The following is a 12812-nucleotide window of genomic DNA, read 5'->3' as shown; positions in this document are numbered from 1 at the left end:
CAGATGGTTAAGCGTCTGCCTTCGGCTCAGGTCATGATCCCAGGGTCCTGGGATCGAGTCCCGCCTCGGGCTCCCTGCTCCTTGGGAGCCTGCTTCTCCCTCTGCTTCTCTCTCTCTCTCTCTCTCTCTCTCTCTCTGTCTCTCATGAATAAATAAATAAAATCTTAAAAAAAAATAAAGATTTTATTTATTTGGGAGAAAGAGAGAGCATGAGCCAGAGGGGAAGGGCAGAGGGAGGGGGAGAAGCAGATTCCCCACTGAGCAGAGAGCCCGATGTGGAGCTGATCCCAGGACTCCAGGATCATGACCCGAGCTTAAGGCAGATGCTTAACCAACTGAGCCACCCAGGTGCCCCATAGTGGATTCTTCTTTTTTTTTTTTAAGATTTTATTTGTTGATTTGAGAAAGAGAGCACAAGTAGGGAGCAGGGGACAGAGGCAGAGGGAGAAGCAAACTCCCTGCTGAGCAGGGAGACTGATGTGGGGCTCAATCCCAGGACCCTGGGATCATGACCTGAGCCGAAAGCAGATGCTTAACCGACTGAGCCACCCAGGCGCCCCTTGAAAACTACTTTTAAAAATCAAGGAGAATGACCCAGAATCCCACTACTCAGCAGGGGTCAGCCCTGTTGGGGACCCTTTCTAGGCAGGATTCCATATGTGGAGTTGCAGGTGTCATGTTATCGGTGGGAGCTCAGGGTGGACAAACCATTTGAATACTGTTGCGGTTTTACTGGTCAATTCCTTTTTTTTTTTTTTTTTTAAGATTTTATTTATTTCAGAGAGAGAGAGAGAGAGAGTGTGTGTGAGTGCAACCGTGAGCAGGGGGAGGGGCAGAGGGAGAAGCAGGCTTCCCGCTGAGCAGGGAGCCTGACAGGGGCTTGATCCCGGGACCCTGAGATCATGACCTGAGCCAAAAGCAGCCGCTTAACTGACTGAGCCCCCCAGGCGCCCCTACTGGTCAGTTCTTGTAGACCTCCTCTCCCACGGTAATGGAGATGATCAACTTCATGCTCTCTCCTTGCATGGATGTACCGTGTGTGTAATTTTTTTTTTTTTTCCAAATCCTCTACTGATGGACGTGAAGCTAATGTCAGTTTTTTGCCACCTCAGTCAACGAGCTATTTTAATGGGTTTATTATTTTCAGGTACAGTCAGGCCTGTACTTCCTAACAGATCAAGAAACGGTTGCCATGGAAAAGATTGTCACTCTCAGATCCCAAGAGGAGGGGGCACAGCATATGGCAGGGAGCCACGAGGGGAAACACCGGGGTTGGTCGGGAGGCAGGGGAGGAGAGGGAAACGTGGGTAAGAGTCTGTTGTAGTTTCTGCAGGAAAGAACAACCAGTGAGGCAGGGTAGGCAGGCTTGGGATTGACTAGTCTGAATACTTTCAGTAGGTTCTGGAGCCGAGGGGCTGTCTCTAGGTGTCTGGTACCTGGGCCTGGGGTGAGTAGGGCAGGTGGATAGTGACCTGGGACCTGAGAACCCCAAAGAAGTGGTGTGTGCTCTGGATTGGCTGGTTTGCCTTTGAAAGAGCACGCTCAGGATGGAGCTGTTTACCATCTCTAGGGATTGGCCACCCTGGGAGGGGCAGCCCCTCCAGGCTCAGGAAGGCCCCAGTTGTCAGAGCATCACAATGCAGAAAATACAGAACTTGGCAAATATGCTGGGTAGCCTTGGAGGCAGGGCTCTGCCCTTCTCATCTGGCACACTTTCTGGAGGAGGGGAGATGCTTTCCTCTCTCCTTTCTGTCTGAGGCTCCGTTTCCAGCCCTGGGCCCCTTGCTTTAGCATCTGTCCCCCGCTGACTTCGGCAGGAAGCCTCCTTTGAGTACCTGCAGAACGAGGGTGAGCGTCTGCTCCTGGAGGCCATGGATGAGCTGGAGGTGGCATTCAACAACACGAGCGTGCGCACTGACTGCAACCACATCTTCCTGAACTTCGTGCCCACCGTCATCATGGACCCCTACAAGGTCTCTCCTCTGGGGACGCTCTGGGTTCAGCTTTCACAGGGGCCTATGGCACTTCACGTGCCTTGCTGCTTTGGGGTCTTGTCTCCTTGCACTCGAGACCTCTAAGTTCCAGGGACATGCATGTGCCTGTTTGAGCCTCGGTTGCTGTGGGTGGACAACCTGCTGTCATTTAATTCCAGGGCCATATTTTTGCCACCACCCTTAGGATCGTCCCTGTTCTGATAGTCACTCTCCGTGGGCAGCATGCTTCCCTTTTAGGACAACACGCATGCCCAAAGTGTCTTGCAAAACAAAATTTCATCCCTGGTTCCCGGCTCTTTCAGGGGACCGGGTGTGGGAGGGAAGGGGAAAGAGAGCCATTCTCCCATGGCTGGTTCTTCATGAGCAGGCAGAGTTGATGCTGGTGATTCTGGGATGAAAGAAGTCCTGGGTTATCATCTTGGCATCCGTGGGGTGCAGAGGGCCCATGCTGATGCCCCAACTCCACCAACCCATTTATTTCCCAGAAGAGAAAATGCAAACGTTTGAGCTACGTGGTGGAGATAAAGATGATGTAATGTAGGCACACTAGCTCTGTCATTTACCAGCCTCCGTTTCCTCATCTGTCACCGGGGTATAAAAGTGCCAGCCTCTCTGAGTAATTATAAGGATGAAACGAGATAATGCTCTTGACATGCTTAGCATGGCAACTATGGTTATTATTGGCTAAATAGTTGTTGGAGACATACTGTGTCCCAGGTATTTTGTGTTCAGTGTATGTCATCGTTCCTTTATTATCGGTGCTAGAACTATTTATTACAAGTGTGCACGGAATGGGCCCTGAGATTGGAATTGCTGTGATTTGGGGCAGATCGAGGAGTCCGTGCGTTCCATGGTTATGCGCTATGGCAGCCGGCTGTGGAAACTCCGCGTGCTGCAGGCTGAGGTCAAGATCAACATCCGCCAGACCACTGCTGGCAGTGCTGTTCCCATCCGCCTGTTCATCACCAATGAGTCGGGCTACTACCTGGACATCAGCCTCTACAAAGAAGTCACTGACCCCAGATCTGGAACTGTAAGGCTGGGAGGCTGGGGGGGTGGGGGGGGGGGGATGCCGCAGAGATCCAAGTCAAAGCAGAGGCAGAGCAAATCTGCTCCCGAGAGCAAGACACAGACTAAAATGCTATTTGGTGGTCATTGTGCCTTGCCATACTGGATTGGGGTAGCTCTCCTCTGAGTTTACAGTAAACATGTTAGCTTCTGAATCCCAGTTGTTCATTCCTCTGGGAAGGAGAATCAATCTCAAATTTAATCTATTTTAGGACCATATTTGGGAAAAGATGTGGAATATTGTGGTTGATTGTAATGCAACTCCCAGGTTGGTTCACTTAGGGAAATGGGTGTATTTTCCCCAACCATGTTTTAGAACAGATATTTGTCAACTGAATCAAATATCCCATTGACTTCCTTTTTAAATATATAACTCTTTAAATGATTAAAGACTCAGGAAATTAGAAAAATAGTACAGAGGGGAAAAAAAGATACCACGGAGAGTTCCCATGTACCCTTCACCCAACTTCCTCCAGTGGTAACAACATAACCACGGGACCTTGTCAAAACAGGAAATTGACATTGGTACAGTACTATTAACTCAAATGGGGACTTAATTCAGATCCAGCCAGTTTTTGTGCACTCATTTTGGTTGTGTGTGTGTGTGTATGTGTGTGTAAAGTACTGATAGTCACATTTTTGGAGCTATGCTCCCATACCTGCCACTGTCCCTTCTTGTTCTGGTTGCCCACAGTGGCAGAGAAAAGAAGATTAGCTCTCCGGGGCACTTACTTTGTCATGTGATGTGACATGCTTTGCTTCCTTCGACCACATTTTCATTGAGAAGAGTAGGATTAAATGGGACAAGACTATGCTTCTTTGAAAGTTCCCTCCTTCACTCTGTTTCGCTGTCTTTCTTTCCAGATCATGTTTCACTCCTTTGGCAACAAGCAGGGACCCCAGCACGGGATGCTGATCAACACTCCCTATGTCACCAAGGATCTGCTTCAGGCCAAGCGATTCCAGGCCCAGTCCCTAGGCACCACCTACGTCTACGACTTCCCAGAGATGTTCAGGCAGGCAAGTCCTGCAGCTTTGCTGTGGCACCACCCCGGTCCCCTTAGGGAGTCCACCAGCCCCTTACCCCCCATCCTTAGTTACTCTTCTGAAGACCCCAGTTGGAAGAATGAGGTCTTCATGGAAAAAAAGAAATCAATATTGGGAATGCCTTCCTAATATCATTCCTAAATGAACCCACTTTCCTCCCAATGATAAAAAGTAATATAATATAGAAACTTTGGAAACTAAAGGAGTATGGAAAAAAGAAAAAAGTGGCTCAGAGTTCCATGTCCTAAAGACAGATTGCTTAATATTTTGATGTGTTTCTTTCTGTTTTTTTTTTTTTTTTAAGGTGTGTTTATTTCAGAGAGAGAAAGAAAGAGCATGTGAGCAGGGGGAGGGGCAGAGAGACAATCTCAAGCCGACTTTATGCTGAGGGCAGAGCCACATGTGGGGCTTGATCTCATGACCCTGAGATCATGACCTGAGCCAAAATCAAGAGTCAGACACTTAACCAACTAAGCTACCCAGGCATCCTTTCCTCTGGTCATTTTAATGCTCATTTAAGTTCCTGCCACATGCCTGGCTCCATTCTAAGCTTAGGTAGCCCGTGAGGAAGAGGGTAGAGTCATTCACTGCCTTTGAGGAATTTTTAGTCTACTTTTAATAAATAGTGTCTTGGGTTTCCTGAATATTAAAGTATTCTACCCTTATGTAATCTATTCACCATTGATGACTATAGTAACGTTTTAGTGTTTCCTTCAAGGATTGTTACTGTGCCTTTATTTTTTACATGGTAGGGCCTTTCAGGCACACTGAATAGGCTGGCACTGGTGACGGGGATATCTGCTTACATCCCTTCCATTGCCTTATAAATGATGTTCATGAACCCATGACCATGGACCTTCCCCTGTAGGCAGGAAAGCCTCAGTTCACTTCAGGCATAGGAGAGGCAGAATGGTAGGAAAAGCTGCTATTTGCAGTCACTCAGGCTTGGTCTTAAATTCTGGATCTGTCCTTTGCTTTCTGTGTATCTTTGGGCAAGTTCCTTCACCTCTCTGGGCTAGTTTCCTCCTCTGTCAAGTGAGGATAATAATAGTACCTGCTATGCAAAGTTAATTGTGAGGAATATATGTAAAGTATTCATAATTAAGTAGGTGCTTAATTAAATTAAAGTAGGTGCTTAATTAAATTAAACTTAAACTTGTATGATTAAGAAGATCATTTATCCTTTTGCCTTTGACCTCAAGGGCCATAGAATAAGAAAAAGACAAATCAGGAGCAAATCCATCCCTTTTCTTTTACACAAAGAAACAGAGTATTATGGACAATGCATAAATTTGAAAACTTAGACAAAAGAAAATTTCCCAGAAAAATATATCTTATCAAAACTGACTCAGGAAGAAATAGAAAATGTAAATAGATTATTAGCATTAATGAAACTGAATACTAGTTCAAAAAGTCTATCCACTACAATGGGTGCAGATGGCTTTACAATTTCTATCTAGCCCTCAAAGAGCAGATAATTCCCTTTGTGTACAAATTGTTTTTTGTAGTTTTTTTGTTTTTTATTTATTTATTTGACAGAGCCACAGCAAGAGAGGGAACACAAACAGTGGGAGTAGGAGAGGGAGAGGGAGAAGCAGGCCTCCTGCCGAGCAGGGAACCTGATGTGGGTCTTGATCCCAGGACCCTGGGACCATGACCTGAGCCAAAGGCAGACGCTTAACAACCGAGCCACCCAGGCGCCCCACAAATTGTTTAGAGAGTAGAAAAAAAAACCAAGGGGAACGCTTCTTTACTTGTTTTATCAGGTTATTATTACCCTAATATGAATCCCGTATTGGAACATTAGAAGGAAAATTGGTTGTCTCATTTATGAATATGGACACAAAAATCATAAATAAAATATTAGTAAATGAAATCCAGTAATGATTTTCTTTAAATTGGACTAAGTAGGTTTTATTCTGTAACTGCTTATATGATTTGATATTAGGAAGTCTATTAATGTAACTTACCATACTAATAGATTAAGAAAATTAAATTTTTCAATAGATGCAAAAAAAAACTAATTGAGAAGATAATATCTGTTAATAATAAAAACTTTTAATAAACTAAGAAGAGAAGGGAATTTATCTTGATAAAAGATATTAATCTAAAACTAATAGCACCTAATGGTGATATGTTAAAAAGACAGATACAGGATAGATATATCCATTATTACCATATGTAGTCAACATTTTTTTATTGGTGTTTCTGGCCAATGCAATAAGACAAGAAAAATAAAGTGTGAAGACTGAAATGCAAAAGAAAACAAAATGGTGTTTTTGCAGATGATATAAATGTCTATATAAGAAATGCAAGAATCTATAGCACCAATGAAATAATGTAGCAAGATTGCTAGATACAAGATCAGTATACAAAACTGCATTCTCATAGATCAGCAGAAATTGTAAAATGTAGTTGGAAAAAAAATAGTGTTTACAACATTAAGATCAACTATAAGGTTACTTGTGAATAAATCAAAAAACATACAAAACCTTCATGGAGGAAATTTTTAAATTTTCTTGAAACACTGTAAGCCTAAATAAGTGGAAGGGTATATCATGCTCATGAAGGATGGGAAGATTCAATATTGTAAAGCTATTAGTTCTGCCCAAATCAATACATTCAGTATAATTCCAGAGTTTTTTGGTGAAACTTAAAAATTCATATGGAAAAGCAAAAGCTTGTGAACAGCAAAAATAATATCGAAACAGAACAAAGTCAAGAGGACTCGTCTTAGCCAATGTCGTTACTTGTTTTAAAGTAGCAGTACTTGACTACAGTGTATTGTTGTAATAGAGCTAGATGAGCAGACCAGTAGAACAACACAGAGCCTGGCGCCTGGGTGGCTCAGTCGGTTAAGTGTCTGCCTTCAGCTCAGGGTATGACCCCAGGGTCCTGGGATCGAATCCTGCATTGGGCTCTCTGCTCAGTGGGGAGTCAGTTTCTCCCTCCCCCTCTACCCTTCCCCCTGCTCATGCTCTCTCTCTCTCTCTGAAATAAATAAATAAAATCTTAAGAAAAGAAAAACGAAGAACAGCACAGAGCCTAAAATCAGACCCACTCATAAACAGAGCCTTGAATAAACAGAGCCTTGACAGAATGCAGAGGTGGGATTATGAATCAAGGCATTAAACTTCACTAAAAGGTACAGTAGTCCCCTATTATCCATGGCTTTGCTTTCCATAGTTTCATTACCTGTGGTCAACTGTGATCTGGAAGCAGATGATCCTCCTTCTGATCTATGCTCAGAAGTTCAGTGTTAGCCTAACGCTATGTCACAATGCCTACATCATGCCCCTCACTTTATCTCATCACGTAGGCATTTGATCATCTCACATCATCATAAGAAGGGTGAGTTTAGTACAGTAAGACATTTTGAGAGAGACCCTGTTCATATGGTTTTTTACAGTTTTTGTATAGTTTTATAGTTTTTTATATAGTTCTACTATAGTATATTGTTATAATTGTTCTTTTATTATTATTTTACTAGGCCTAATTTATAAATTAAACTTTATTATAGTTATGTATGTATCAAAAAAAACATAGTATGTATAGGGTTCAGTACTGTCAGAGTCTCAGGCATCCATGGGCTGTCTCAGAGCATTTCCCCCATGGGTAAGGGAGGACTTACCTAACTGGAAAAAGTAAGTTTTGATTTCTACTTTATCTAGTTTACAGAAATAAATTTCAAGAGGATTAAAGTCACTTGGAGTCAGTTGAAAGCTCCAACTGTACAGGAAAAGACCCATAAACTTGACTATATTAACATTTTGAAGTTCTTTATGCAAAAAATGAAAGATGAGCCACAGATGGGGAGAATAGTTTCAATGCCTGTACCAGCAAGGGATTACAACTAGATTAAAGAGCACTAATAAATCAATTAGAAAAAAACAAAGCTATAAAAAATGTGGGCAGGAGTTATAAACAGGAAGAAATTGACAAAAAAGAAACTCACATGGTTAATAAACATATTCAAAGGCTCTCACCTTACTGATAATCAGTGAAGTACAGCTTAAAACCACGATATAATTTTGTACCCAGCAGATGGATAAACATGAAAATATTTGACAAAACTAAGTATTGGCAAACATATAGAGAAAAGGGGTTCTTATACTTTCTTACTGGGACTGTAAAGGATTTTGAAAAATGAGAGGGCAATTTGATAATATTGAGTAAACTTGAAGCTTCACAAACCCTGTGACCCAGCGATTCCACTCCTAGGTACTCACCTGATGAGACTCTCATCCATGTTTATAAGAAGAGACCACCAGGATCTCATTACAGGGGTGCCTGGGTGGCTCAGTTGGTTAAATGTCTGACTTCAGCTCAGGTCTTGAACTCAGGGTCCTGGGATTGAGCCCCACGTCAGGCTCTACACTAAGCGAGGAATCTGCTTGTCCCTCTTTCCCCACTCGTGCTCTCTCTTTCTCTCTCAAATAAATAAATAAAATCTTAAAAAAAAAAAAAGAATGCTTATTACAGCCTTGTTGTTAATACCGTAGGATTGGAAGCAGCCTAAATGTTCCTTAAAAAGGGTTATGAATAGGTAAGTTGTGATCTACTCACACCATGGAAACAGAATAGCAGAGAAAATGAGTGAACTAGAGTTAAATTTCTCAGTATGGATAAATCTCTCAAACATATGGGGGAGCCAGAGGGGTCAGATGCAGAAGGGTGCGTCCATCACAAGACCATTTATTTAAAGTTTAAGTCCTGCAGGGGCGCCTGGCTGGCTCAGTTGGAAGAACATGGCACTCTTGGTCTTGAGGTACATGGGTACCCACGTGGGGTGTAGAGATTGCTTAAAAATAAGTTTAAGTTATGTCTCTACATCCCACGTGGGGCTCGAATGCACAACCCCATGACCAAGAGTTGCATGTTCTTCCAACTGAGCCAGACAGGCGCACCCCCATGTGTTTAAAATGTATGCCTATATAATGAAAGGCATAAAAACATACACAGGACTAGTAGACACTATTCAAGACAATGGTTATCTGGGGTTGGGGAGAGGGGGTACACCAGGGGCTTCAACTGCATTTTTCTTATTCCTTTAAAAAAAAAATTGGGGGCACCTGAGTGGCTCAGTTGTTAAGCGTCTGCCTTCGGCTTAGGTCATGATCCCAGGGTCCTGGGATTGAGCCCTGCATCGGGCTCCCTGCTCAGCGGGCAACCTGCTTCTCTCAATACCAGGACCCTGGGATCATGACCTGAGCCGAAGGCAGACGCTTAACCGACTGAGCCACCTCCAGGAGCCCTGTCAGTAGTTCATAATTTAAAGAGGGAAAGAACTAGAAAATGTGCCTCCCTAATGAGGACTTCAGGTTTTCTCTTTCTTTCCCCATCCCCAGGCTCTCTTTAAACTGTGGGGCACCCCGGACAAGTTCCCCAAAGACATCCTGACATACACCGAACTCGTGCTGGACCCTCAGGGCCAGCTAGTGGAGATGAACCGCCTTCCTGGAGGAAATGAGGTAAGAACGCAATGGAACCCGGCCCCTGTCTAGAATCGCCCTTTCAAAAAACGTCCCCCTGAAGCAACAAACCGTTTTTCCTTGTGCGTTTCTCTCCTCGGCAGGTGGGCATGGTGGCCTTCAAAATGAGGTTCAAGACCCCGGAGTATCCAGAAGGGCGGGACGTGATCGTCATCAGCAATGACATCACGTTCCGCATTGGATCCTTTGGCATGGGAGAAGACCTCCTGTACCTGCGCGCGTCAGAGATGGCCCGGGCAGAGGGTATCCCCAAAATCTATCTTGCAGCCAACAGTGGGGCCTGTATTGGCCTTGCAGAGGAGATCAAGCACATCTTCCAGGTGGCTTGGGTGGACCCAGAAGACCCCCACAAAGTACGTCCCCAAACCAGCATGGTGGTGTCATGCCCCCCAGTGGGGGTGATAGCGCCTACGGGGGGGGGCAGGGTGGAAAGAATCTTCATGCCCTTTGTGTATAAAGCACAGATCTACACATACAGCACATAGAAGGCATACAGTAGATCGGTCTTAAAATTTCATGGGAGGGAGTGGTGGTTGGGAAAAAAAGTGCCTGGAAAGGTGCCTGAGGGGAATAATGAAGAAAAGTTTGTAAACACTGAGCTCATATATCCAGAGTGTCCCCTGAATGAGGCGTACACTGAGGAGGCAAAGGTGAATAAGACACAGTTTCTGGCCTCAGGGAATTCTCCGAAATCATCCGGAATATGTAGACACACTAGCCACAATAAAACGCAGGAAAGATGAGAGAAAAGGTCACATTTTGTGATGTGGAAAGACAGGGGACAGAGATTTTCTGCAGCTAGAGCACGCATTCTCCAGGTAGCGGTATCGCCCCCGCCAAAGGGGGCAAGAATTATTCTTTTCATGTAAAAAGCGTGTATACATATGTACACACATGCATATACACACACGTGTATACATAATGCATACATACACATAGTTCGTAAACTATAATAGAGTTTTCGTGGAGGGAGCTGGCGAAAGGGAAACAAGTCAGAACAGACCCCTTAGGGGAGCAGGGGTGGAAAGGTGATTGAGGAACTGATTTGGAGCAGGAAAAACGGGAGATTGTGTGTAAGGATGAGTGGAAGGCACTTGGCACTGATCAGACCTTCAGTTTGTAGCTGTTATTGATACAGAATTAACGTCAGACATGTTTGCTGTTAACATATTGTTAACTCGTTATTAACATCCGCCCCTACAGGGTTAACATTTTTGTTCAAAAACAGAGGCTGTCTAGTGCAGGGGACTGGATTCATAGCTTCACTGGTGTCTTTTTTTTTTTTTTTTTTAAGGGATTTAAATACTTGTACCTAACCCCCCAAGACTACACCACAATCAGCTCCCTGAACTCTGTCCATTGTAAACACATCGAGGAAGACGGAGAATCCAGGTGAGTAATTTATCACATAGCTCCTTCGTTTTGCCTGGGGTCTATTTCAGCTACTAATGGGCAGTCCCTCTCTTTGCCTCCGGGCTTGTGGGTGATGTTTTCAAATGGGGTGGTGGTATTTGTACAGTGGGACCCCTGAGCCTTCCGGACATTGATGACTAAGACACCTGGGGCTTTCTTCAGGGTGAGCCCATTCTTGCCATCCCAGAGTGAATCGTGGCTTTCACAAAAATAGTACCTCACACAGGAAGAATTAGATTGGATTGCCATGGTGTCCCTGGAGCTGCAAGCTCAGATTTAGGATCAAATTAGCCCAGCTGATGCAGCAGCGATTTGGCAAGCTGGGGAGGTGTAGGCAGGGCAGGGGTCTGCTCCATGAGGAAGTCCAAGGCTACCAGCTCTCTTTTCTAGGGAATGTTATGGGTTTGTTTGTTTGTTTGTTTTGTTTTAAATGGAGTTGACAAAATCAGAAATTCCCAGGCTAGGTTTTCTGGAACGTTAGTGGTGATACGTTGTGGGTGGTGGTGAAGAACCATTTCCATAGTCAAGTAAGTTGAGAAACCCTGGGTTTAAATGGGATCTAACAAGAGTCTTTACTGCAGACCTTGTCAGAACCTTTACTGCTGCAGTGCCTTGTGAATCTCTAACAGGGGTTAGGCTGTACAGTGTCTCACACTCCTGTGGCCACAGAATCTTGACTGATTGATTGTGAATTTCCCCATCTCTCTGTAGACCAAACTCTGTTCTAGATTGTTTATGGAGGCATGTAGGGTGGGGGTGACATTTCATTAGGACAGCCTCCAAATAAGCTGACATCTTTGGCGGGAAGGGTGATGATTATGGATGCTGCACTTGCCCTTCTAGAAACTTTAGGGTCAATTGTGAGGGTCTTAGACCCCTGCTTTCATTTCACCTCAGGCTGCTTTACCACCTTCTATTCCCTTACCTTGCTCGTCCCTCCTGCCCCGGGTCCTGGGGAAGTGCAACAGCTTTGAATTTTTCTGGGCTAGAGCTCGGTCTTGAACCTGTGTTTGGTTCCTGAAGGTATGTCATCACGGATATCATCGGGAAGGACAGTGGTGTGGGCGTAGAGAATCTCAGGGGCTCCGGCATGATTGCGGGGGAGTCCTCCCTGGCTTACGAAGAGATTGTCACCATCAGCTTGGTGAGTCTCCTATTTTATTTCCTTTTCAACTTTCTCTCATGGAATCTTTAAAGCAGTCACAGAAGGAAGGAGCCCCGTGTGCTCATCATGCAGCTCCAGTGATTATCAACATGTAGCCATTCCTGCGTCCTCGGTCCCTCGGCTCTCCTGTTTGGGGATAATTTTTTTTAAAGATTTATTTATTTATTTTAGAGGGAGAGAGAGCGGGTGGGGGGCGGGTAGGGGTGGAGGGAGAAGGAGAGAGAAACTCAAGTAGACTCTGCGCTGAGCACCAACCCTGACATGGGGTTCAATCTCATGACCCTGAGATCACGACGTGAGCTTAACTGACTACTCCACCCAGGCGCCCCTCTTTGTGGTTATTTTAAAGCAAGTCCCCTGTCCTGTCTTAGCATCTGCGGATGCCGCAGTGTGGAGCTTTACTAGATAAAGAACCCCCCCACACCGCTTTTTTACAGAATCACAATACTATTATTATGCCTATCAATATCAGTGGCAATTCTTTAACATCCTTGAAACCTGCTTCACAGTTATATTTAACAGTTATCGGAAAATGTATCTTTTTATAGTTGATGCATTTGAATCATGGTCCAATCTTCTCTTACTTAAAAGATACTAAGTATTTACGCTAATATCAAAGTAGCAGAAAAAGAA

At 44.4% G+C, this 12812-nt stretch overlaps 1 protein-coding gene across 5 annotated transcripts in view; it reads left to right on the top strand.

The window, feature by feature from the left end:
• Window positions 1-12812, top strand: part of ACACB (acetyl-CoA carboxylase beta) — a 119352-nt gene that overhangs the window by 89453 nt on the left and 17087 nt on the right. For all 5 annotated transcript variants that reach the window (XM_073880976.1, XM_025889344.2, XM_073880977.1 and 2 more), the window contains 7 exons: window positions 1818-1973; window positions 2824-3027; window positions 3927-4082; window positions 9458-9580; window positions 9685-9954; window positions 10896-10993; window positions 12038-12158. In XM_073880976.1, coding sequence (XP_073737077.1) covers window positions 1818-1973; window positions 2824-3027; window positions 3927-4082; window positions 9458-9580; window positions 9685-9954; window positions 10896-10993; window positions 12038-12158 — 1128 coding nt within the window. The remainder of the gene's footprint in view (window positions 1-1817; window positions 1974-2823; window positions 3028-3926; window positions 4083-9457; window positions 9581-9684; window positions 9955-10895; window positions 10994-12037; window positions 12159-12812) is intronic.

This window comes from Callorhinus ursinus, unplaced genomic scaffold (assembly GCF_003265705.2).
Source record: "Callorhinus ursinus isolate GAN/ISIS: 27379988/994484 unplaced genomic scaffold, GSC_fseal_2.0 scaffold41, whole genome shotgun sequence".
Classification (NCBI taxonomy): Eukaryota; Metazoa; Chordata; class Mammalia; order Carnivora; family Otariidae; genus Callorhinus; species Callorhinus ursinus.
Note: the sequence above shows the minus strand (reverse complement) of the source record. Positions and strands in the feature narration are given on the sequence as shown.